This window comes from Papio anubis, chromosome 10, assembly GCF_008728515.1.
Source record: "Papio anubis isolate 15944 chromosome 10, Panubis1.0, whole genome shotgun sequence".
Lineage (NCBI taxonomy): Eukaryota > Metazoa > Chordata > Mammalia > Primates > Cercopithecidae > Papio > Papio anubis.
Genome location: NC_044985.1, coordinates 73,390,519 through 73,418,372, shown reverse-complemented (window position 1 = coordinate 73,418,372; position 27,854 = coordinate 73,390,519). Strand labels below are relative to the sequence as shown.

The window sequence follows — 27,854 nt, the reverse complement described above, 5'->3', positions numbered from 1 at the left end:
ATAAAAAAGATACTTTAAATAAAATCTTGGATGAACTTGTACTACAGACAGAAGATATTACAAATATACATGTCTATTGTGCTAGGAAAAAACACACAATCTTTTCCTCATATCTTTAGCCAGCTACTCTATTACCAAATCTGTCCTAAATCTAGCTTGGCTCTACCATTCCATGGCATTCTCTTTTAAAATTCAGCTTCTACTCCAAGAACTCATCCTGAGACCTCTAATAAACTGATTTTTCTTTTACACATAGTGGAAATGGGTAGTGTGAGGAGGGAGAGCTATTGCAGGGCCCAAGGCAAAACAGCAGTGGCCAGATGCTCACTGTTATTTGTTCTGTTTGTGTCATTGTCAGGATTTCCCCCACAATGGCTGTAGGAAGCAGCAGCCCTGGTGAATTTTTATGTGCTTTTAGGCCATTCCTGTTAGGGGGCAGAGCTTCCTACTATTAAGGTAGGTTTTTACAATCATTTAGTCTAGTAAAAGTAACAGGATGATCCTCTCACTTCCTCCTAACAAGACTATGAAATGATACAAATGCACATAAATAAGCATTGAAAACACTTTCCAATATCTCTTGGGGCTCATATCCAGTATTTGGGATATGTTCCCAGTACCTAGTAAATTCCAGCATCAGGTATTGAGCCAGACTTCTTGAATCAGTAGAATGGGGTTAAAAATCTTAAAAACATATTTTATCCTATCCTAAAATGAGTTGTTGGAAAAAAATCAGTTCTCATTCTCCAATTCATTTCTCTTATTTGGCTTTAGTTTTTTATTTTTATCAAAGTGATGCATGTGCATGATTCAGAGTTAAATGTTACTAAATGGCCTATAACAAAACTTAGTGGTTCCTGGCCCCACCCTCCCAACTTTTCTGTGTTCATCACTCCATATACAATCGGTTTAGACTCTTCCCTATAACCCTCTATGATTTATAAATCTCCTTATTTCTACATATTTATACACATTGCTGTGTTTTGCTACATTGATTTAGACTTCATTGACTTCATGTTATGAAAAATAGGAAATTACCTCTTTCAACATTGCTCTTTCCTCTTCCCTTTCTCCATATTTATAGCTTTTAGTTAAATCAATGTTAAGTGTTTACATGATGTCTATACAATTATTATTCACAGCTGAACACTTTAATGTACTATGGTTGTGTCTCCTTTTTTTTTAAACAGGTAATAATTTCCTTATTTTATTTATTTATTTAATTTATTTATTTATTTTGAGACAAAGTCTCACTCTATCACTAGGATGGACTGTAGTGGCACAGTCTCAGTTCACTGCAACCTTTGCCTCCCAGTTTCAAGTGATTCTCCTGCCTCAGCCTCCCGAGGAGCTAGGACTACAGGCACGTGCCACCACACCCAGCTAATTTTTGTATTTTTAGCAGAGACAGGTTTTCACCATGTTGGCCAGGATGGTCTCTATCTCTTGACCTCGTGATCCACCTGCCTCGGCCTAGTAATTTCCTTATTTTACAATAGTCCCCCCCTTATCTGCAGAGGATACATTCCAAAACCCCCAGTGGATGCCTGAAACTGAGGATAGTACTGAACCCTGTATATACTATGTTTTTTCCCAGACAGATGCTTCTCAACTTATGATGTAGTTATGTCCTGATAAACCCATTGTAAGTTGAAAATATTATAAATTGAAAAGCATTTATAAACCTAATCTGCCAAACAGCATAGTTTAGCCTAGCTTAACTTAAATGTGCTTGGAATACTTAAATTAGCCTACAACTTGGCAAAATGATCTAACACAAAGCCCATTTTATAATAGAGTGTTTAATAACTCATGTAATTCATTGAATACTGTACTAAAAGTGAAAAACAGAATGGTTGTATGAGGACTGCAAGTACAATTTCTTCTGAATGTGTATCACTTTTGCACAATTATAAAGTCAAAAACCGTAAGTCAAACCAGACTGTCTGAACATACATATCTATAATAAAGTATGTAGGCATAGTAATAGCTTAACAATAACTAACAATAGATTACAACAATATACAATAACAGAAGTTATGTGAATGTGCTCTATCCCTCTCTCTCAAAATATCTTATTGTCCTATACTGCAGGTAACCGAAACCATAGAAAGAAAAACTGCTGAGAAGGGGAGACTGCTGTATTTCATCTGCTTAGTTTTCCTTGTACCTACTGATAATTCCTCCCATCTTTTTCCTCTAGACTGGATGCACAGTTCCATTCTGGAACTTCCCCTTGCTGTCTTCCTTGAAATTCCCTATGCTTTACGCTTGGGTAAGGTTCCCAGTTTCCCGGGCCCCTCTCCTTTCTATTTCTTAGGGAGAATTCTAGCCTTGGCATCTTTAGGTCTTTCCTAGTTAGGCTCTGAGGAGAGCACTCCTAACGGGCACTGCCAGTTCTCAAGCTTTTTGAGGATTTATGGTGTGAGTCCAAGAGGTTCTCAGCTTTCCCACTGTTGGCTTGGAATGATTTTCTCTGGCTGGCTAAGTCCTAAGTCTTGCTTTTCTGTTTCCATCTTCCAATATTTTATTGCTGTTGCATCCTTTCTTGTTTTCCCTTGAATGCTTGTCTGCTGCTGGTGGCATTATTAGTATTGCTTAATCTCCATGTAATTTTAGGGGGGTCTTGAAAGGGAGTAAAATTAGATATGTCCATATAATTGACCTAGTGACCCTTACCCTTATTTTGGCTAGACTGAATGCAAATTTGAAAAAAAAAAACAAAGAACGAAAACAAAATCTCCAACAGAATTTTTCACAAAACATTCGTCAAAATATAACAAAAGATTTTGCCAAATTTGTCTCTAAAATTAGGAAGCAAGGAATAAGTTGGAGGGAATATTTTTCACTTAAAATTTCCTCTTTCCTTTTTTTTTTTTTTTTTTATATGAAGAAAATGTTCGAACTTCTGGAGAAAGTTGGAAAATAAAAATAAATGTAATTGTGTAAAATATAGTCTGTTTGGGTCACAGATCTTTGATTTTAACTTGGAAACAAAACTACATTTGCATACACAAAAATGCAGCTCTTTATTATTTGTATTTTTATTTCTGGTCTTAATAAAATGTTTATTTCATGATTTTTAAATATTTAAAATATAATGCACGTATTATTTTGTTTTCTCTCAGAGTATCAATAATTAAACTGAATAATAATCAGAACATGTATTTATAAAGAGATTATACTCTATACTCACCTACCAAAGTTTTCCACACTGGGAGTTCGGGAATATTTAATTTTATTATATATTTGAGAACCTCTGTATGAAAGGTTAACACTGATAAATGGATTATATTATTTCCTTTAGTATCTGTTTTTCTCCAGTTAGCACCGATAGAAAACAGGTACTGAATAGTGTCCAGTGCTCCTGAAGTGGCAGCAAGTAACAGTGGAGTGCACTGATTCCTAAAAATTAAGAAACGTAACAATTAAACACACATAGAGTGTCAAATTTACTTTTTGTAAAACTATTCAAGCTGCAATTGGAGGCAGTCTGACTTACACCACCACCTTTTGTTCTTAGGAATTCTCATCTTCTGTATTCTACATGTGAATTGATTTGCCTCCCTTGCCATGCCATCCTTACTATGGCTCCCTACCCACCCAACTTAATTATCATGCCTTATAATTTGTTTGGAGGATGATAATGCACAAAGGTCTTACAATACACTGTCCTATTTAAGCCTCACAACTACTCCGTAAGTGAAGGAAAAAGCAAGGCAAATATCATCAGCCCATTTTACAAATGATGTAACTGAGGCTCAGGAATTAATTACACCCATTGCTTCATGTCCAGTTTTCAAATCCCAGCTTCCTCATTGTGGCAGAAACTAACAGTTTTGCTCAAAAACCCATTATCTGATTTTTAGATAGTGAAAATACTTTGTTTGGCTATCCAGTGCAATATTACATTTCCCAGATGCTGCTGCTTCTTTTTTGTTGTTGTTGAGATAGAGTCTCACTATGTTGCCCAGGCTGTAGTGCAGTGGTGCGACATCAGCTCACTGCAGCCTCTGCCTCTCTGGTTCAAGTGATTCTCATGCCTCAGCCTCCAGAGTAGCTAGGATTACAGGCATGGACCACCATACCCGGTTAATTTTTGTATTTTTAGTAGAGACGGGGTTTTGCCCAGACTGGACTCAAACTCCTGACCTCAAGTGATCTGCCTGCCTTGGCCTCCCAAAGTGCTGGAATTACAGGCATGAGCCACCGCACCTGGCCTCTTCTTTCTTCTCATGGCCAGACATGATGGTGAAAGCAGGAGTTGCCATCTGAGGGACACCAGCTTCCTCTGGTGGCTTCCACATGTTCAGAGCAACAAGAGGAAGCTGATGTCTCTTATACTGTCAAGCCGTTATACTAGCCCTAAACCACTGAATAATAGTGGAAAGGTTACTCGAAGACCTAGAAAAACCTGAATGAACCTATGCCTAAATCAGGCTCAGAGATCCAAAGTAATGACCTGGTCTTTAGATTTCTAGCCAAGAATGTACCTTTAGGAGAAGTTACACCTTTACCCTAAATGCTGATCCGCAGCTAAACTGTAAAACAAAAGAGTGTTGGGATTTTTTAATTTCAAAGTTATTTTATTCTTTTTAATGTATTTCTCTTCCAGATATCACTAAATATTTCTCCTGTAATCCAAAGCCTGTCCCCTTTGATCCGAAGTCCTAGGGCTGCCTCCTGGTTGTGTAGGATCCAGTTTAGAGCAACTCTCTCCTCCCTAGTCTCAGGCTTCTTCCAGGGCACTAAGCAAAGCATTTAACATGAAAAATTAATCTGCGGAACCATATTACTGGAATAAGGTTAGGAAAAACTCCCCAGGGATTAGTCTTTATTCTTCCAGAAAACATGCATAGGTTAATAGAAGCTCTTGTCTTTAGAAATTCTAATGATAAATGGTAGAAGGAGACAGTGAGTAGAAAGGACAGCAAAGTAAGCCTCACATACCTTTCAAATCACCCATGCCTATCGCCTTTTAATGACAGTGTGTGCGGCAAACCATGAAAAGCAGAAATTTATATTCTATTTAATTTTCTTTCTTCTTGTTTTTTTATTATTGCCTAGACATCAACCTCAACCTGATATAAATGCTTAATGACTTACTCAGCTGTTGCCTCAGCTTCTAGCAAACTAGGATCCTTCCTACAGAGAGCAATAATGATGCAAACGTTGTCATAGAAAGCGGCAAAGTGAATTGGCATCCAGCCTCTTTTTTCAGAAAGCGTGTAGTCAGCTTTGGAACACAGTAGACACACTGTTGTTTCTAATGAGCAAGCCTGTGCGGCAAGGTGTAGAGGTGTTGGACCTAGAATGGATGGACAATTACTTCAGTGATCAGAGCACTAACATTCCTAAAAAAAAACCTAAATGCCTTATTGATATCTATCCACAGAGCTTAGTATTGTATGGTATAAAATCTCCAAAGTAAGTACTAAAAAAACATTTAGACAACCCTATATTCCTTTAACTCGGGATTAAAAATCCCGACCGCTAAAAATCCATACTTAGAAACAAAAAACAAAAAACAAAAATTTTTTAAAATCTGTATTTCTTTATAAGCAAAGAAGAATGAGTAACATTTAAAATATTAAATATTTGAATAAAATAAACTAAAATGTTAAATATTTGAAAATTTAAGTAAATGTGTAAAATAGTCTTATGGTAAATTATTTCTTGTTTATTTTCCATTTTACTCATGTTTTTTAGTTGAAGATAAGATCCTTTGAAATTCATATATATATATGTTCACAAAGGCCTCTATGTCACTAAATCCAATGGGCATTTTTCTTTTATTTTTTTCCAGTGCACATAGATATTTATTATTTGGGTAGATTCCCAAAAATGGGCTGGGTGCGGTGGCTCTTGCCTGTAATCCCAGCACTTTGGAAAGCTGAGGCGGGTGGATCACCTGAGGTCAGGAGTTTGAGACCAGCCTGGCCAACATGGTGAAACCGGGGTCTACTAAAAATACAAAAAAAAAAAAATTTAACTGGGCATGGTGGCGCATGCCTCTAGTCCTAGTTACTTGGAAGGCTGAGGCAGGAGAATCGCTTGAGCCTGGGAGGCAGAGGTTGTAGTGAGCAGAGATCATGCCATTGCACTCCAGCCTAGGCAACAGAGCGAGACTCCATCTCAAAAAAAAAAAAAGAAAAAAAAAAATCCCAAAAATGGGAGTTGCTGGGTTAAACTGTATAATCATCAACAGTATCATTATTACTGGTAATAGATATTACCAAATTATTCTCCCAAAGCATAATAGCAAGTCATACCTTTACCATGTGATATGGTTTGGCTCTGTGTCCCCACCCAAATCTCATCTCGAATTGTAATCCCCACATGTCAAAGGAGAGAGGTAACTGGATCATGAGGGCAGTTCCCCCACGCTGTTCTCATGATAGTGAATGAATTCTCACTAGAGTCCAACTGTCATTTTTCATTTCTCATCTTACTTATTTCTCAATAGTATTTTACACCATTGACCACTTCTTCCTATTTAAAATAATTTCTTCTCTTGGCTTTTGTGATATCACACTCCCAATTTTTGTCCAATTTTACTGGTTACTCCTTGGCAGTCTCCTTTGGAACCTTCTCATTGTCCTACTATCCAAATGAACTTTAAGGCTCAATCTTGGGCCGTTTTCTTTTCTTAGTGGCTTTGCTTACCATATACAACTTGATGACTCCAAGGATTATGTCTCTAGATCTGATTTCTTCTGATTTGCAGATCTATATCTTTGACATCTCGTAAAGCATCTTCACACATCCCCTCAAACTTAATATATTCAAAATTGAACTACTATCCTTCCCTCCAAACCTGGTTCTCTTTTATTGCTTCCTAAATCAGTGAGAGATATGATGATCCAGCCAGTTGTACAGACCACAAACCTGGAAGACTCTTTGGCACCTCCCTCTTATTTCCTTCTCCATAACCAGCCCATCACCAAGTCTAAAAATCTCTAGAACCCATCTCTACCACCACTACCATCCTAATCCAAGCCATAATCATCTCCCAACTGCTATCCCCATCTTGTTTTGCCCTTATCCAACCCAGTTTTTCAAAACATAAATCTGATCTTTTCATCTCCTTGTTCAATGGCTTCTCAAGGCCATCTGATTATGAGGAAAAGTGACAGGATCCACTGGCTCCAACTTAACTTGAAGCACCAGCTACAACTACCTTCTTCACCTACCTCCCAGTAAAACCATGCATACCTTGTTCTCCTCATTCTGGCTTTCTTGTAGCTCCCCAAATGTAGCATAATCACACGCCGCAGGTTACCCAGGAAAGTACTGGTCAAGTACTTCTCCCCCTATACCTTACCATTACATTATTAAAGGCCTATTTACTATAGTTTCTTTTACCTAGTACATCAAGTTCAGCTATCAAGAAAAATTTAGAAGGCATATTAAAAAAGCAAAAAAAAAACATAGTTTAAATAATTATGTGCTAGCATAATTATTAATAGTGCCCTTTCACTTTCAAGTCTCCCTGATATGGATGATGAATTATCTGGTCACCCTGGACTATTCCTGTTCTCTGACACCTTCCTTCTCCCAAACAATTCCTCCCTTACCAGGATCTAGCTAACTCCTAATCATTTCTCAGTTTAAAAGATATTTCCTCAGTGAAGCACTGTTTTCATTAAATCTCTGCCATCAGAAACATCCAGTGTCCTGCCTTCATAGTTGGAGCTTGATATTATAGCCTTGATAGTCTATAAAATTTGATCCAAATCTATTTATTTAAAATTATTGTTTAGTCTTCCAGTTTCTGGTCCAGGATTTAAGGAGCTTAGAAGTCACCACTTCATCCTAACAACAAGTAAAAAGCTGAACCAACCCTAAATAAATCAACAGCCCTTAAGTTTGTCAGATAAGGGAGGTAATGGGCAAACTGATACCCTCAAAATTGGAGAGACAAGTGGATTCAGAGAGTCATAACTTAGTAGAGCAGAAACTCACAAGCAGAAACTTTCTAAGGAATCATTACTGGAATAAGAAAACCTTAACATTAATTCACAATTGCTAGAAGCTCCGTGTGGACAAGTATGAGAGTTAAAAACTCTAGAAGGATCCATCATAGTGGGGCCCCATGCTTTCATGTGTTTTACCTCTAGGAGTTTTATCAGGTCCTTACGGTGAATATTGAAGAAAAATCCCCTCATACTTCTAGCCGGGGGAGGGAGAAAAGGAACCATTTTGAAATATTCCAAGGCATTGTGTTCTTAACAAGACCTGCTCTCAAGAGAAACTACTTTACCAGAGCCTAACCTATTGGGCTTTTATCAGACCCTAACCTGCTGGGGTTTTATCAGAACCTAACCTACCTAGGGAAGGGAAATGCCCAACTCCAGTCACCTCTAACCATCCTGACTGGCCTAAGGGACAGGGGGAGAGGACTGAGAAGCACTGGTGAAGTTCAAAGTATAGGGACGCAGGCTCACCAAGAGACTGAGACATAATCATAAGATGATAGAATGCTTCTCCCACTATACCTTACCATTACATTATTAAAGGCCTATGTACTATAGTTTCTTTTACCTAGTATATCAAGAAAAATTTAGAAGGCATATTAAAAAAGCAAAAACCGTAGTTTAAAGAGACAGAGCAAGCATCAGAACCAGACATGGCAGGGATGTTGGAATGATCAGACAGGGAATTTAAAACAACTATGATTAATATGCTAAGGGTTCTAACGGATAAAGTAGCCTGCAAGAACAGATGGGCAATGTAAACAGAGAGATGGAAGTCCTAAGAAAGAACCAAAATGACATGCTACAGATAAAAAACACTGTAAAAGAAATGAAGAATGCCATCAATGGGCTTATAAAGAGATTAGACACAGCTGAGGAAGGAATCTCTAATCTCGAAGATGTATCAGTAGAAACCTCCAGGCCAAGGCACAGTGGCTCACTCCTGTAATCCCAGCACTTTGGGAAACCAAGGCGGGAGGATTGCTTGAGCCCAAGAGTCTGAAACCAGCCTGGGCAACATAGTGAGACCTCATCTCTATAAAAAATAAACAAAATTAGGCCAGGCGCGGTGGCTCACGCCTGTAATCCCAGCACTTTGGGAGGCCAAGACGGGCGGATCATGAGGTCAGGAGATCCAGACCATCCTGGCTAACACGGTGAAACCCCGTCTCTACTAAAAAAATACAAAAAACTAGCCGGGCGAGGTGGCAGGCGCCTGTAGTCCCAGCTACTCGGGAGGCTGAGGCAGGAGAATGGCGTGAACCCGGGAGGCGGAGCTTGCAGTGAGCTAAGATCCCGCCACTGCACTCCAGCCTGGGTGACAGAGCCAGACTCCGTCTCAAATAAATAAATAAATAAACAAAATTAGCCAGGCATGGTGGCATGGGCCTGTAGTCCCAGTTACTTGGGAGGCTGAGGTGAGGGTCACTTGAGCACGGGAGGTAGAGGCTGGAGTAAGCCAAGATCATGCCACCGTACTCCAGCCTGGGCAACAAATACCCTGTCTCAAAAATAAAAATAAATTAAAAAGTCTAGGGGGAAAAAAAGAACAGAAAGAGAAGAAAGAGAGAAAGGAAAAGAAGAAATATTTAAAACAATAATGATTGAGAATTTTTCCATATTAATGTGACATATCAAACCACAGATTCAGGAAGCTCAGAGAACACCAAGCCAAATGAATGTCAAAACAAACAAAAAACTACACCAAGGCATATCATTTTCAAATTACAGAAAAACAAAGATAAAGAAAATAATCCTATTTACTGCAGCACTATTCACAATAGCCAAGATTTGGAAGCAACCTAAGTGTCCATCAACAGATGAGTGGATAGAGAAAATTTATCCATTCATGTAGATACACAATGGAGTAGTATTCAGCCATGAAAAATGAGATCCTGTCATTTGCAACAACATGGATGGAATTGGAGGTCATTATGTTAAGTGAAATAAGTCAGGCACATAAAGACAAACTTTGCCTGTTCTCATTTATTTGTGGGAGCTAAAAATTAAAGCAATTGAACTGATGGAGATACAGAGTAGAATGATGGTTACCAGAGGCTGGGAAGGGTAGTGGGGGGAAGTGGGGATAGTTAATGGGTACAAAAGAGAAAGAATAGATAAGACCTCGTATTTGCTAGCACAACAGGGTGACTATAGTAAAAAACATTAATTGTATATTTTAAAATAACTAAAAGAGTATAATTGGATTATATGTAACATAAAGGATAAATGATTGAGGTGATGTATACTCTACTCTGATGTAATTATTATGCATTGCATGCCTGTATCAAAAAATCTCATATACTCCAAGTATATATGCCTACTAAGTACACACAGAAATTAAAAATTATTTTAAAAAGAAAACAATTCTAAAAGAAGCCAGAGTAACACACATTACTAATAGAGAAGCAAAAATAAGAATTACACCCAAGTTCTCCTCAGAAACTATGCAAGCAGGAAGTGAGTGGAGGAAAAAATAAAGTGTTGAGATAATGGAACCACTAATCTAGAATTCTGTAACCTGTAAGATTATCCTTCAAAAATGAATGAGGAATAAAGACTTTCTCAAACAAAAACTGAGGGAATTTACCACCAGTAGACCTGCCTTGCAAGGCATGTTAAAAGAAGTTGTCCAAAGAGAAGAAAAATGATATAGGTCAGAAACTTACATATACATAAAGGAAGGAAGAGCATCAGAGAATAAAAAAAATGAAGGTCAAGTAAAATGTTCTCTTTGTCTTAATTGAGCTAACAGATAACAGTTTGTTCAAAATAACATTATCATGCCCAGTACAGTGGCTCACGCCTGTAATCCCAGCACTTTGGGAGGCCGAGGTGGGTGGATCACTTGAGGTCAGGAGTTTAAGACCAGCCTGGCCAACATGGTGAAACCCTGTCTCTACTAAAAATACAAAATATATACGGTGTGGTGGTGCACATCTGTAATCCCAGCTACATGGTAGGCTGAGATGAGAGAATCGCTTGAACCTGGGAGGCGGAGGTTGCAGTGAGCCAAAATCGCACGACTGCACTCCAGCCTGTGCAGCAGAGCAAGATTCCATCTCAAAATAAGTAAATAAATAATAACATTATGAACAAAGGGTTTGAATATAGATACAGATATATACTTATATATGCTTATGCATAAGTGAAATGAATGACATTTATGAAATGCATGACATATATATGCTTATGCACAAGTGAAATGAGTAAATGAATGGGAAGGTGGGAAGACTTAGGAATATTTTGTTATTATAAGGTACTTACACTATCTGTGAAGTGGCTTAGTGTCATCTGAAAGTAGACTTGGAATAATTGTAAATTAATGTTGTAAACTCTAGGGCAATCACTAAAACAAAAATGTAAAAAGCAGTATAATGAATATGCTAAGATAGGAGGAAAAAAACCCTAAAAAGGAGAAGGAAGCTGATAAGCTGGCTGAGGAGCATTAATCATGAGGGGTCCTGTGGCAAACTAAGCACTTATCCTCTATACTGTCCCTCTCCTTGCCCCAATCTGAAAAACTTCGGTTTTCTGTGTAGACTACCTTAGAGCCTTAATTGAAGACATGTTCTGTTTGAAGAGTATTTACGGTTTCCAATAAAATGTACACCCCTCAAGAAAAGTTTCCTGAGCACCTATGAAGGCCAAGTGTTTTTCTGGGTGTTAGGAAACTGGCTAACAAAATAGACCAAATCCTTGTCCTTTATGGAGCTTTATACTCAAGTGAGGGAGACTAACTAAATAAATAAATGTATATAAGGTAGCCATAAGTGATACTTAGAAAAGAAAAAGAGAGAGCAATAATGTAGGAGGCACACTATTGTTACTTAACTGGAAATTTCTACAGGGTGGATGGGACAGGTAAGCTTCCTTTTATCCCGCTCCAGGTCCACTCACCTCCTTTACCACTCTGGCTCTCCTGCACCTGCAGAAAAAGCAACCCCTGTCCTCTGGCTCCTTGTCAGTATCTGCCAATGGGTAGCCCTGGCAGGAGACTGGAGGAGGAAGAATGAGGTCGGGCTCCCTCTCTGAGGTCATCTCAGGTTTGCTGTGCTCCTCCTCAAACGTAAGATGGCCAGTTTAAGTAACTATCCCCTCCCCCTTGACAATTCAGGTCACTGAAAGTAGTTTCTTCAAAACAAAAGCCTTTTTGAATTCTCTTATACAGAGTGCGAAGGTATAGCCTCTTAAATATAGACACAGAAAGTATAACCTCTTAAAATTTTGTTTTTCTCCGTATCCAACATTTAGGTTAAGTTTACTACCTCAGTCAAAAATGACTCATTCCTCAGACCTCATAGATTGTTAATGCCACTAGACGGCAGCATATCTAAATTATATTATAATAACTTTTCTTTTTTTTAAGTTGTAGAAACCACTTTTGGGCCTGAATTCATAAAAAATAGAGGTGACAGCAAATTCCACAGGAAAAAAAAAAAAAGAGAAAACTCCCCAAACTGAAGAGGAGTATCAATAAATAACTATGAGTAGAAAGTAATTTATACTTCAAAATGAATACAAAACATCATTATGCAACATTCTGATGCAACAGCATTTTGGAGATTATATACTATAAGAAAAGTTCTAATATATGCAATAGCCTTTTTAAATGCACCAAATATTTTATTTATGTCTTACCATTTCTTTCCTTTTTTACTTCTACTTTGGATGACTCTGTTTTAAAAGGGAATGCACATAGAAGTATGATTATTAATATACAGCGGTTTCCTAAGTTGTTCAAGAAGACTCATATGAATAAGAACAAAATGACTATGTAGATGTATCTGGCAAGATTACATCAAACGGTGTTGAGAATAACTTTTGGTCAAGTCATCCAGGCACGTCATATGCACCTGACAACGCATAAAAGCAGACCTGGAAACTCTGCCCCCTCAAATGGCTGCTTAAAACTCACAGGTGGGACAATTGGTGTTGGTTAAGCAATAATATTGGCAGTAGAGTATTACGTTTTCCACACTTCAAAATCTACCCAATTCTCAGCAAATGGAAACTGAAGCAGTCAAAGGGCGCATGAGAAACTTTTAATTTACCAAAGACTTTTTCCACACTAAAAAAGGCTTAAAGTAATACATCTTTAAATAGTGTTACCTATTGCATTTAAATGTGATTGAATTGTGTCTTATTTTAATTAGGTTCATTATGTATTATGTATTGAATATTTTCAGTAACAGAAGAATCTGAATATCAAAATGTTTTAATCATACTGATAGAGTACAGAATTTATGGATATTCAATATGGTTAAAGCACAACATTTTGTTTTGGTGTCTGTAAAAATTTAACATAGCTTATTAAGATAGCTGACTTCATTAAATATAAAATCACCACTTCTTATTGCCAATATTGTTGCATTGGCCATTCCTGACAATTTACATAAATATGTACATATATATGTAACCTCAAACTCCTAGGCTCAATCTTCCTGCTTCATCCTCTCAGAGTAGCTAGGACTACAGGCATGTACCACCAAGCCTGGCTAGGTTTTTTTAAAAAAAATTTTATAGGGGGTTCTCGTTATGCTGCCCAGGCTCATCTTGAACTCCTAGTCTCAAGTGATCCTCCAGCCTCGTCCTCCCCAAGTGCTGGCATGACAGCAGTGGGCTACTACACCTACCCCTGACAATTTATCTATATTTTCCTTTCCAGTTATGCAAGGCCACCAATTTCATTGTCAACTTTATTTGTTTTTATTCTAGCTAAATTTATTTCAATGACTATAAAATGTCCATGCATATTTAATAATCACAAAAATAGCTTTTAAAGTTTAAATGAGGTTAACCTTAACGGGCTATTAATGCTAAACATTATTATTATAAAGAAATTTTTTGTTATTAAATGTAATTTAAATATATGTAATATAAAGAAACTATTCCCTGTTTGAGGATCCTGGAATAAAGAATGATTGTTCTACTGGGACCTGACAGTCATATCTATTGCTGTTCTCTGAATTTCTATAGTATATCAGTGTATATTAATTTTGCCAGCCCTTATCAAATGATATCCTGCCTTCACCCATCCATGCATTAACTCAACAAATACTTTCTGAGCAACCATTAAGCCAAGCTTTCATCTGGACACTAGGATACCAAGGCAAATAAAGTAGGCTAAATCTTTGCCCTCTTTTAGAGCTTATACTCAAATGAAGGAGACGCAATGAACAAATATAAAATTATATAAGATAGTTATAAGTGGTACTTAGAAAACTAAAAGGAGCCCTTCTTAGATAAATGAAACAAAAACCTCAACTTTGCTCTAATTAATACCAAATTTTAACCTGCTCTAAAATCGACATGCATTCCTAATGCTGAGTAAGGGTAAATAAAATAACAACATTTTAGGTTAAAAAGCTTTATGGTACCTTGGCCGAACGTAACAAAGCGCCTCTGGTTGACCTTGAAGTTAGCATTGCACAGTTGACATATAATAGAAACTCTGTTGTGCAGGGCAGCATGATGAAAAATAGTATAACCTGCTTCATCTGAAACATTGATTGTTGAGCTTGAGGTTTTACGGCTAAATGTATGGAAAACTGCAGACAACCCTCTTTCAACAGCAGACTTCATACCAAATGGAATACTCTAAAATTAACAAGGCCAGAATCAGTTTATCAAAATGCACTTAAAGTCTGGTTTAAGGAAAAAAAGACATGAAATATATTAACAGAATCACATGAATGCTGCGAAAATTAAGTAGAATTTTCACAAGATCCACGCGTGGAAAGTTTCTTACTGGATAATGACTAAAGTTGTTAGAGCTATAAGCAAATATTAAGAATTTTAAAAATATTTTGGGGAATTTTTCTTATTATTATTTTAACTTTTTTCTTAAATATTTTAAAAGCAAATGAAGATCATTGGGTTCCTTCTCTGATTTAAGAAAAACCTAATTTAGAAGTCTAGAAACTTGAAATATATAGCTATAGAAATACAGTTTATCATCAAAAGGTAAAAATATCACCTTCTTGAGACATTCGGACTAATATTTAAAAATTCAACTAACAAATTTTTGAGTTTTCAATTTGTGGACGTGAAAGCAAATAAATGGAAAGTAAATACCAGTCTAACCTTTCAAGCTGGTGAGCTTCATTGCTCAGTTCCAGAAGCTGTACTTCAAGGCTTGTTGAAACAGATGCGGAGATTTCATTCAGGATGCTAGGTCTGCTCTTTAGGTTTCAGTTCAAGGATTGAAGCCTGGCTCTGCCATTTACTATACGATTTGTGAAAAAGATCCCTCTCTACACCTCAAGTTTCTCATTTGTATAACAGGAATGATAACAATAGAACTAGTCATACCTTAAAAGAGTTTGTTGATTTATAACACTGCCTAACATAAAAAATAAGTAATCAATAAGTATGAGCCATTATTGAGATTAATCACAATCCAGTGCATTAACAGGTACTCTGACAGAAATTTATAATCCAGAATTATATAGCCTTTCAGCTACTAAAATGTGGCATTTTATTTCATATTGAAGACTTTAACCTATTATTATCCCTAGGATAAACATCTGAGACACATACTTATCAATAATATATAACTTCATATACTAAATTATGTGGTAGTCACTGAAATACCTTGCATTTCATAGCTCTTTTGAAACCAAATTTTTTCTTAAATTGTTCGTGTAATTGAGCATCTGTCAGTGGAAGTCTTTTTGGTCTCAGATTGTTCATTATTTCATTTATGGCTCCCCACCACTGTGTCTTATATAGTTGCTGATAGAAAGTTTCAAGTTCAAAATACATCACATAGTAGCTATAAAAAATTAAGAAAAAAAGATGTTTCTCTAACTTTGAAGTGATTTGCTACTTCTCTTTCTATGCTGGCAAAACTTTTATTTTTCTGTAACAATTAAATACAAAATGGTAGTTTAAATTGTACTCAACTGTAAGTATATTAATAACATCGTTATCAACTGTTATTAATCAAGTCTTTATATAAAAATACCTTCTTCATATTGTATTGACTCTGTCTTTCCCATGACAGTGATCTGGGGCAATGTCTAAAAGTTCCTGGAAGGCCTAACTCTGGCTGAAGTTCTGTCTGCTTACCTACCTCTTATTCTTTTAAGCTAATTATGTCTATATTTGGCTCCTCAAGAATTTACCTTGAATGTGATCTGGAATGATGCTTTGGGTAATGGCTCCTTGGCTTTTACTCACTGCAGCAGTGGACTAGAGAAACCCCCCTCCTACCAGGTCCCTGGAACATAGGTAGGGCTTGACACAGCCCTGATCCCTATCACTCTGGAATGGAAAATTGATAAAATGTTGACTTACTCTGTTCCCTGGGTTTGCTTATCATCACAGGTGAAGGAAAACGACCACCTTCCTCCCCTTCCCCACATGAGGTACCTTTCCCATGCCCAGATTTCAGCGGTAAATACTTCAGCTGCTGACCTATTTCTGTCAGTGGTAAGCCTCTTAATATTACCTGGGTTTCTCCTCCAAATGCAACTATTTATTGCTGTAAATACAGTATTCTTTTTTCTTGAGACAAGGTCTTACTCTGTTACCAAGGCTGGAGTGCAGTGGCGCAATCACTGTTCGCTTCAGCCTCTACCTCTCAGGCTCAAGAGATCCTCCCACCTCAGCCTCCTGGGTAGGTGTGACAACAGGTATGTGCCGCCTAGCCTGGCTAACTTTTAAATTTTTTGTAGAGATAGGGTCTTATGAATAGGCATGGTGACTTATGCCTGTAATCCCAGCACTTTGGGAGGCTGACGTGAGCAGATCACTTGAGGTCAGGAGTTCGATACCAGCCTGACCAACATGGCAAAACCTCTTCTCTACTAAAAATACAAAAATTAGCCAGGCATGGTGGCACATGCTTATAATCCTAGCTACTCAGGAGGCTGAGGCAGGGGAATCACTTGAACCTAGGAGCTGTAGGTTGCAGTGAGCCAAGATTGCACCACTGCACTCCAGCCTGGGTGACAGAGCAAGACTCTGTCTCAAAAACAAACAAACAAACAAAAACAAAGATAGGGTCTTACTATGTTGCCCAGTCTGGTCTCGAACTCCTAGGCTCAAGCTATCCTCCCACCTCAGTTACTATTCTCCAAAGTTCCAGACTTGGTCCTATCCTCTCAACTGCTTGCATGCCTTAAAAGCAAACAAACGAACCAACAAGCAAAACGTCCTTATTTGTTTTTAAATCTTTGCCTCTAATTAAAATGTTTCCTCTGAGCTCTAGTTCCCATATTTCCAAATTTCAGTGTCCAAGATTTAAAAATCCAAGAACACAACACATAAAAGACAAAAAATGCTGGGATTTGATCCTCATCTCTATCCCTGTTTAACCACTCTGTTAATTATAAGAACTAATTACAAACTCTAAGGATTATTACACCGACTATACCAAATACATGAGTAATAACTATAACATTTAATACTTTGTTGAGTCCATATGTCATTCATGGTGGTTATTATTCTGGAATCGCCATTGTAAAGGTTTAAATTAACCTTTGCATTTTGTCGTTTTCTTTGTTCTCTACTAACTTTCAACAAACTGTAGCTAGCGTCAGTAATTAGTAAAAGTTCCTTACCTTTTTCCATGAAATTCCATGACTGGTATTGAGTAATATTCTTTATATCCTGAATCTTCTATGAATGTATTAGCAGCACAATCTCGTATTTTTTCTAAATTTTTCTAAAATATGAGTATGTTACTAAAGACATATCCTTAGACACATCTAAACAATTATAATAATTCTTTGTATGAAATAGTATACATGTAAATGACAAATTTTAAATTTACTATTCCAGAAGACCCGGATAGCAGCTGCATATATCTAATCCTTACTTTGAGAAGGAGGAAAAAATACTAAAAGACAGACATATAGTATACAGAAGGCAGAAAAGCAATAACAATTGAAATGTAGCATTTTTATACTAAATTCCAGGTGAAGAATTACTGTTCCAAAATTTTAAAGGATCTCTGTTCTAATCCTGATTCTTTGAGGAAAATGGAACAATGTGTACTGAGTGTCCAGAGATTTCTACTGCACTCTTCGGTTACCTATTCTAGGACAAATATGATCCATTAGAAGTCTGTAAATTCTGTGAGGATGATAGATGTACCTAGCTTATTTATAATTTTGTCTCAGATATCCAACACAGTACCTTACATATATCTGCACTTAATTCATTTATGTTAAAATAATGTATGAAAAAATTATTGAGTTGTGAGAATAATCATTTGGAAAGCTGTCTAGTGCCTGTACCAACAGAGGCTCTTTTTGGTTGGATAACAGGATAAAAGAGTTGAGAAATGATAAACTGTCTAAGGAATCATTTAAACCTGAAAATCTTCCAAGGCATTCTCAATTGAAGGGGTGCTGATATCAAATTCAATTCCTCCATGAACATGAAAATATTGATTCTCTTTGTAGTGAAAATTCTGGCATTTAAAATCTCTTCCATAAATAAATGGAGGCAATTCTCGCTCTGTCTTGACCTTGTCATCTCCAAAAATGAAAACAAATTTTTATTTAAAAACTGAACAACACAAAAACAATCATATTTTAAGAGATCTAACTTCTCATTCATGTAAACAAAGTAGGAAAATTTCAGATGAAATTAAAATCTTGGCAATTATAGTGCATAAAATTATTTTTGCTGTTAATGTATATAAATATTTTAACATTAAAATATATTTTTGGGGCCGGGCGCGGTGGCTCAAGCCTGTAATCCCAGCACTTTGGGAGGCCGAGACGGGCGGATCACGAGGTCAGGAAATCGAGACCATCCTGGCTAACACGGTGAAACCCAGTCTCTACTAAAAAAATACAAAAAAAAAAACTAGCCGGGCGAGGTGGCGGGCGCCTGTAGTCCCAGCTACTCGGGAGGCTGAGGCAGGAGAATGGCGTAAACCCGGGAGGCGGAGCTTGCAGTGAGCTGAGATCCGGCCACTGCACTCCAGCCTGGGCGACAGCGCGAGACTCCGTCTCAAAAAAAATAAAATAAAATAAAATAAAATAAAATATATTTTTGGGCATGCACAGTGGCTCATGCCTATAATCCCAGCATTTTGAGAGGCTGAGAGGGGCGAGTCGCTTGAGCCTAGGAGTTCAAGACCAGTCTGGACAACATGGTGAAACCCCGTCTCTACTAAAAATACAAAAACTAGCTGGATGTGGTGGCGCACGCATGTCATCCCAGCTACTTGGGAGGCTGAGGTGGGGGGATCACTTGAGCCCAGGAGGTAAAACCTGCAGTGAGCTGAGATCATGCCACTCCACTCCAGCCTGGGTGACAGAGTGACACCCTGTCTCAAATATATATATTACAGTGCCAATACTGCCCTCAGTCAATTACCATATATATACATTATATATATCTCAAATATATACATATATGTATATATAAAATATATTCATATATATGTATGTATATATAAAATATATTTACATTTTGAGCACTTTCTGTAGTTTCATTGTACAGACATTTCAAAAGTATGCTCAAAACATTGTTCTAGTTCTCGATTTATCGTGAGCTCAAGATTAATACCTTACTCCCAATTATAAGAAAGGACCAGAAACTCTGTGCCTGAGAGAATCTTTGGTTAAATATACAAAAACTTATCTCAGCTAGTTTAGGTAAAAAGAGACATTATAAAGACATAGATGGGTATATCTCACATACAGAAATAACCATCCTGTATTTCTGGAAGGTAATGAAACTACACAGATAACTTATTTTTTAAAATAATTATCTCTCCTGGGCGTGGTGGCTCATGCCTGTAATCCCAGCACTTTGGGAGGCCGAGACAGGCGGATCACCTGAGGTCAGGAGTCTGAGACCAGCTTGGCCAACATAGTGAAACCTTGTCTCTACTAAAAACAGAAAATTAGCTGGGCATGGTGGCGGGTGGCTGTAATCCCAGCTATTTGGGAGGCTGAGACAGGAGAATTGCTTGAACCTGGGAGGTGGAGGTTGCAGTGAGCCAAGATTATGAAACTGCAGTCCAGCCTGTGCGACACAGCAAGACTCTGCCTCAAAAAAATTTCTTTCCTCAAATTCCAGCAAAGGCTAGGTTTTTTCAATATTTTGACTGGTTAGTAGAATATAGTTTCCTCAACATAAGGGACATAATGTATTTTGGGAAATATAAAAGGTAAAGAAAAGTACAAACAATAATATACACTATACACCCTGATCTCAGCACCTAGAATTAACTATTTACATTAGTCCTATTTGCTTCCCATAGTTTAAGTAATAAGATATTGCAGATATAGCTAACATTCTCTTTAAGCAAGTCCCTCTCAGTTCTATACATGCTCCCTACCACCCAAGAGCCATGCACTGTCATGATTCCATTTCTAATAGTTCACAGATATTGATATCTTCAGCACCTGAATTCTCATGATACAAACTTTCACTAAAGAATTTGCAAAATTTCTGCTGAAAAGTTGCCATCTGAATAGAAAGTCCATTATAATAAGCCTACATGCTTGGAAAGCAATGAAAATGTATAAATTGTGTGCTAATCAGTGTAGAATGAAGAATTTATACTGAAGTCCCATCAAATTCCATTAATCATGGCCTGTTTCAGCTCTCTATTCTCTTACATTGCTCTATTTGTTTATTAAAGTGCCAATACTACCCTCATTTAATTACTGTAGTTTTAATATGTTTCAATCTATTTTTCAGAAATGAAAGATCATTAACAACCCCTTGCTGCTCTATATTAATTTTAGAGTAAGTGTGTAAACTTCAGTGAAAAATATGATCAGGATTTTGAATAGAAGTACACTGAATTTATAGAGTAATTTGAATGAGATATGATACATTCACAGTGTTTTCCCATCATGGATATGGCACATTTCCCTATTCATACATAACTTATTTTATTTTAACTTATTGTAAATATTTCAGAAGTCCTTATAATTGGTATAAATATATACAAAGTACTATGTACATACGCTGAGTGTTTTTAATTACATTAGAGATATTAAATTTTGTTTGTTTTCTCTTTCTAACAGGTTATAGCTAGGTTACTGCCTGCACCCATATACTACAAACAAAATTGCATTTAAACATATATTTAATATATACCTATATTTTATATTTGATTTTTGGTGATACTCTTACCTGAAAAAGGCTGAAGCAGACTACCTAAATATGGAACTTTCATTTTCTTCTTTAAACTCAGTAGAAATGGAATCAGAAAACATATTAACTTTAGGTATCCTATCCCTCTTCTGATATCTTTTTTCTTCTCAAAGTGTTTTTGAATAATCTTTTTCTGAAGATATAATCTTTGCTGTAGTCTCTGGTAGGTACAGATATCAAGATAATCCTGATTATATTTTATAGCATTAGTAAGCCAATAGCCTGTTTCAAATATAAAGACATTTTCATACTGTTGAACTTGTGTGGTACTGAATGTTAACTTTAGCATAATATTTTCAGCATATTTCATAAATACAGCTGTTTCTTCAGGGCTATTGGGATCATATGTTGGATCTTCATTCACGTCTTCATCATAGATTTCATTAAAGTCTGGATCCTTTGTAATATCAGTCAAACCTTCATGATAAAAAAGGAAAATTTTAGATAGTGAAAATTTCATATTTGGCTTCTGGATAAATATGGAAGATTGAAAACAGGATTTTATCGTGAAATCCTACTAACATGACAGTAAAGGAAAAATTAGATGCTGTAAACCAAATATAAAATTCTAAGCACCACCCACAACTGACTGAACAGACCCGTTTTGGCCAAGGGGACCCCAGAGAAACCTTAAAAACTAAGTTCTTGGCCATGATGGGATCGGAGGTCAGACATGCCTCATTATACCCCTTTCCTTTTGTGGTTTAGACACAACAACTGACCAGCATTAATACTAAAATACAGATCATAAGACTGACAGAATAGACTCTTTGTGGCAATAAGATACCAAACTATAAACAAAACCTAGGGCCATGCCAGGCAAGGGTGAAGTCACAAACCCCTCTACTTAAAGAATAAACTATGTTCTAACAGTCACAAGGTTTTTCTTTTTTCTCTAACAGTTAAACATTGTCCTCAAGATAAGCATTTTTAAAATAATTACGGCATATTCGCCAACAGATGCTGAATAACTGACCTTCCTGTTCCCCATGCCATAACTAGAGCTTTGATTGGACAAGAGACTGACTTCAGTAACTTTATCCTCATAAGACTACTGACCATGATGTGGTTCTGGACTGTTTACAGAGGCTGTACACATGAATGCCTTCAAGTCACTGCTTCACCTTCTGACATATAATAAGGGCCTAATTGTAATGCATTTATATGTTAAGTCTCCACCCCAAAGTGAACATGGATCATTTGTAACGTGCATGTTTGTTCAATACGCATGTTAGAACCCACTTCATGAATGTTCATAGCTCTTCCTACAACTTGTTACATATGTATACCTGAATATGTATACTTGGCCAAACAGTTCAGCTTAGATTCCTGTCTTGCTCCTCTCTTTCTCGAAGTGCCTGTTAGAATGGCCAGCTTGAAGACTGTAACCCTTTATAAGAAATATATAGATTCATTGCAATCTATATCAAAATAGCAGTCACTGTTCTTCACAGAAATAGAAAAAATAATCCTAAAATATACATGAAACCATGAAAGATCCAGAATAGCCAGTCATCCTGAGCAAAAAGAAGAAAACTGGAGGAATCACATTACCTGACTTCAAAGTATATTGCAGAATGATAGTCAGCAAAACTGCATCGTACTGGCATAAAAATAGATGCGCAGGCCAAAGGAGGTCAGAGAACTCAGAAACAAATGCATACTTATACAATGAACTCATTTTCAACAATGGTGCCAAGAACACATGCTGGGGAAAGAACAGTCTCTTCAACAAATGGCGCTGAGAAAACTGGATATCCATATATGGAAGAATAAAACTAGACCCCTGTCTCTCACCATATACAAACATCAAATCAAAATGGATTAAACACTTAAATCTAAGACTTCAAACTATGAAACTACTAAAAAAACTCGGGTAAACTTTTCAGGATATCAGTCTGGACAAAGATTTCTTGAGTAATATCTCACAATCACATTTTGCAACCCAAGCAAAAATGGACAAATGGGATCACATCAACTTAAAAAGCTCCTACGTAGCAAAGGAAACAATCAACAAAGTAAAGAGACAACCCACAGAATGGGAGAAAATATTTGCAAACTATCTATCCGACAAGGGCTTAATAACCAGACTATAGAAGGAGGTCAAACAATTATATTGGAAAAAAATCTAATCTGATTAAAAAAATAGGCAAAAGATCTGAATAGACATTTCTCAAAAGGAGACATACACATGGCAAACAGGCATATGAAAAGGTGTTCAACATCTCTATCATCAGAGAAATGCAAATCAAAACTATAATAAGATATCATCTTACCCCAGTTAAAACGGCCTTTATCCAAAAGATAGGCAAAAATGAATGCTTGCTGGATGTGGAGAAAAGGGAACCCTAGTACACTGTTGGAGGGAATGTAAACTAATACAGCCACTATGGAGAACAGTTTGGAGGTTTCTCAAAAAACTAAAAATATAGCTACCATATGGTACAGCAATCCCACTGCTGGGTATAAACCCAAAAGAAAGGAAATCGGAATATCAAAGGGTATCTGTACTCCCACGTTTGTTGCAGCACTGTTTATAATAACCAAGATTTGGAAGCAACCTAAGTGTCCATCAACAGATGAACGGATAAAGAAAAAGTGGTACATATACACAATGGAATACTATTCAGCCATGAGATTCTGTCATTTGCAACAACTTTGATGAAACTGGAGGACATTATGGTAAGTGAAATAAGCCATGCACGGAAAGACAAACTTTGCATGTTCTCACTTATTTGTGGGAGCTAAAAATTAAAACAATTGACCTCATGGAAATAGAGATGGTTACCAGAAGCTGGGAAAGGTGGCAGGGAATGGTGGGGCAGGAGGGGCGTGGGGATAATTAATGGATACAAAAATATAGTTAGATAGAATGAATAAGATCTAGTATTTGACAACACAACAAGGTGACTACAGACAACAATTTATTATACATTTAAAAACACTAAAAGAGTATAATTGGATTGTCTGTAACACAAAGAAAGGATAAATATTTGAGATGAAGGATACTCCATTTACCCTGATGTGATTATTAGGCATTGTATGCCTGTGTGAAAATATCTCGTAAATATATATACCTACTATGTACCCACAAAAATTTAAAATAAAATAATTCAAAAAAAGAAATAGTCTCCATTCTAAATTTATAAATCTCATGATTCTTAAGTTAACAATGCCAATAAAATTGTGTAAGATGAAAGCAGACAGATGAGTAGGTTACTAAGGAGAGTGAAGACAGATACAACATAAGTCCCAGCTTTGATCAAGGAAAATATGGCACAACAAGAAAACGTGATTTTTCTTCAACCAGGGTATCGGCTTCTCACTTGGGCCAAAAACATAATTTGTTTTTTCAGGCTAGTATTATACATTGCTTTTTTTTTTTGCCAATAAGAAGCTAGACATACATAATAAACAAAGAACCTGCCAGCTAAGTAATCATCATTTAGTAAGAATTAAAACTTCATTTTACTCTATCAAAAAATGACGAATTTCCCGTGCTACATTTTCTTGCCATTTACAAAGAAATTGAGGACTTTCTTCTTGTCAAATAGTCTTTTTAAAATAGTTACATCGGCCGGGCGCGGTGGCTCACGCCTGTAATCCCAGCACTCTGGGAGGCCGAGACGGGCGGATCACGAGGTCAGGAGATGGAGACTATCCTGGCTAACACGGTGAAATCCCGTCTCTACTAAAAATACAAAAAAAACTAGCCGGGCGCGGTGGCAGGCGCCTGTAGTCCCAGCTACTCGGGAGGCTGAGGCAGGAGAATGGCGTGAACCCGGGAAGCGGAGCTTGCAGTGAGTGGAGATCGCGCCACTGCACTCCAGCCTGGGCGACAGAGCGAGACTCCGTCTCAAAAAAAAAAAAAAAAAAAAAGTTATATCTACAATGTTACCCTTAATTTAGGCTTGAGAAAACTGCTTGGAGTCATAAGACATGACTGTAGAAAATGTGGCATTTGTTTCCAGTATATATGCTCTAAAGTGTAAATTATACGTCAATGTGTCCCCTCCTTTTTCCTTTTTTCTTTCTCAAATCTTTTTTTTAAAAAGGCCAGAATACTCTTGGGTTTTTAAAATGGCCACTATAATTCATCTCTTTTCTGCAAAATAGTTAGATAAATTATAAAGAAGTGAGAGGGATTCTGGCAGTTTAAAGAAATCTAAAAAGCCAGAGGGATTGTTGATAGCACTAAAACCTCATGGCTTGGGGTGGCTGGGAGCCAACAAAAACCACAAGAAGCCTTAGAAATTGAAAGCATTATGTGGAGGCTGTGAAGGACAGGCCATGGTGTAAGAATTTTTTTAAAACAAAAGGTGTAGTGAGACCCCAATCACCTTCCCCAGATAGCACAGTCCTCCTCCTCTTTCTCACTAAAAGGGTACAAAGCACAGCTGAGAGTTGGGAGGAGCAGCTGTGCTGAAAACTAGTTAAATGAGAGTCTGAGTGCTGAACTGAGATATCCACAGTTCAGCACTTCGCCTCCCTTGGCCCCAGACTCACAGCCCTCCCTCCAAGCAGGAGACTGGAGGAAACAGACCTGCAGATATAACATCTGGGGGACAGGCTTCCCAGTGGAATGTCAGGGGTTCCTCCTCATCACTCTGCAGTGAGGTCTACCAGTGTTCCTGCCTCACTCTTAAATGAAAACAAGCAGCAAGGGTCGCCAGGCAGGTGAGGAGAGCCTCTCAGATGAAAGAGACACTGGAATTACAGGACCAGGGGCAGGGAGGGGTGCTAAAGGAAAGTGAAGTAGGCTTAAAGCAATGAGTTCTGACAAAAGGAAGGATGAAGTTATCAAGAAAGACATCTCTAAGGAAAAAATGGAACTTCATATCCCATTTTTTATCAAGAAGAGTTCAGTATTTCCCTTCGAAAGACTGGAACTGAATTAGTAATAAGTACATGTAAAATTCAGCTACTTGAAAAAATTAAAAAAACATGATTGTTCATATCATGAAAAATAATGTTCCCTGAATCAAGGACCAGAAGCAAAAAAAAGAAAAATAAAGTTATTAAAGAAAGGAAATGTTCCAGCAGGGACAACATAGTGACATAGTAAGACCTATCTCTACAAAAAATAAAAAACAAAAAAATTAGCTGGGAATGGTGGCACATTCCTGTAGTCCCAGTTACTCAGGAGGCTGAGGCAGGAAGATCACTTGAGCCCAGGAGTCTGAGACTACAATGAGCTGAGCTCATACCACTGCACTCAAGCCTGGGTGACAGAGTAAGAGCTTGTCCCTTAAAAAAAAATAAAAATAAAAAAACAAAGTGCACATTATGTAAATAAGCTGGAAGAAATACATACAAAGTCATAGGAAAGTAAATAATGAAAAGGAATTTAATAAAAAATTGCATGAAATGAAATTTGGAGGATGAGGGGAATGAGGGGAAAAAAAGTTTCCACAGCTTTAACCTCTTTTTTTTTTTTTTTTTTTTTTTTTTTGAGCCAGGGTCTCTATCACCCAGGCTGGAGTGTAGTGGTATGATCTTGGCTCACTGCAGCAGCCTCAACCTCCTGGGCTCAAGTGATCTTCCCACCTCTGCCTCCCAAGCATCTGGGACTACAGGCGTGCACCACCACGCCCAGCTAATTTTTGTATATTTTGTAGAGACAGGGTTTTACCACGTTGGCCAGCCTGGTCTCGAACTCCTGAGCTCAAGCAAACCACCTACCTCAGCCTCCTAAAGTGTTGGAATTGCAGGTGTGAGCCACTGTGCCAGACGAATTCCCTTATATTCTATTATTACCCATTTAATTTCTACATGTATTGACAGTTTACTATATGTCATGCACTGTATAAGGTGCTGAGAATTTAAAATCAAACCAAAAAAGACACAATTTTCTGTGCTCTCAAGAAGGAGCTTAATGTCTAATAAGGAAGAAAGAAATGAAGCCAATAATTTCAATTCAAAATACAAAGTATTTTTCTGTGCACAGATAAGAGTCAGAATAGAGGAGGCAGTGTCTGAATCAAGTCTCAAAAAATGAGTAGCAATAACCATAGGAAGAATGTGGATGAGTGGTGTGGGGTGAGCAGGAAGAAGGCATTCCAGATAGAGGACAGGGAATGAACAGAGAACAAAACAACCCAACTCACATTACTTACTTGTGATATTAAATAAGTTCCCATTTTTTCTCAATATTTCTATTAAAAGTTCCCTTCTGCTATTTTGCTATCATGAGATGTTTTCTTCTTTCCTTCCATCCTCCTAGCCTTCTGGAAAGAGTTCAAGAATTTATGAATTAGATGAAGGGATCCACCCTAACTAAAATACCTGCTGAGAAACCTGGGTAACATGACCAGATTTTTGGTGTGCTCTATTCTCTACTATTGCTACTGTTTTTAAAGAATGATGTTGCTGGTGGTTTGCACAGTGCAAAGCTAAGTGAGAGGTAAAGGTTAACTTGGCCAAGACTGATTCCCAGCAGTCTGCCCTCCCAAAAAGAGTTGGCTTTCTGCACAATTCCTTGGAAATCCGCTGTGGCACAGTGTTTAAGGTAATCACATGGTCAGCTGCAAGGTGTGAACAGTTTCCCAGTCATGCCAAGAGAGGAGCTGCTGTTTTCCCAAACGTGAATAGTGATGTAACAACTTACACTGCTGCTAGCTTGACACTGTGTACCTGCAATTACAAAGCTTGGACACCAGCTCTCTGATCATGCCAGTGGAGAGGTAGTACACTCCCTCAGTCTGTAACACTAAGCTTGGAAGAAAAGGCTGCAGCCAAGTT

General features: G+C 37.4%; 1 protein-coding gene across 16 annotated transcripts in view; it reads right to left on the bottom strand.

The window, feature by feature from the left end:
- ANKAR (ankyrin and armadillo repeat containing) overlaps positions 1-27,854 on the bottom strand; it is an 83,160-nt gene that overhangs the window by 46,474 nt on the left and 8,832 nt on the right. For 14 of the 16 annotated variants that reach the window (XR_002516194.2, XR_002516195.2, XM_021923794.2 and 11 more), the window contains exons 3-10: positions 21,093-21,530; positions 18,301-18,464; positions 17,546-17,649; positions 15,573-15,753; positions 14,357-14,576; positions 12,618-12,653; positions 5,107-5,308; positions 3,197-3,405 (exon numbers count right to left, since the gene is read on the bottom strand). Coding sequence is in view for 14 of the 16 variants with exons in the window: in XM_021923794.2 (XP_021779486.1) it covers positions 3,197-3,405; positions 5,107-5,308; positions 12,618-12,653; positions 14,357-14,576; positions 15,573-15,753; positions 17,546-17,649; positions 18,301-18,464; positions 21,093-21,530 (1,554 nt within the window). In the remaining 2 variants the exon portion in view is untranslated. The remainder of the gene's footprint in view (positions 1-3,196; positions 3,406-5,106; positions 5,309-12,617; positions 12,654-14,356; positions 14,577-15,572; positions 15,754-17,545; positions 17,650-18,300; positions 18,465-21,092; positions 21,531-27,854) is intronic. The other 2 variants (XM_009182595.4, XM_021923799.2) reach the window with 2 other exon arrangements.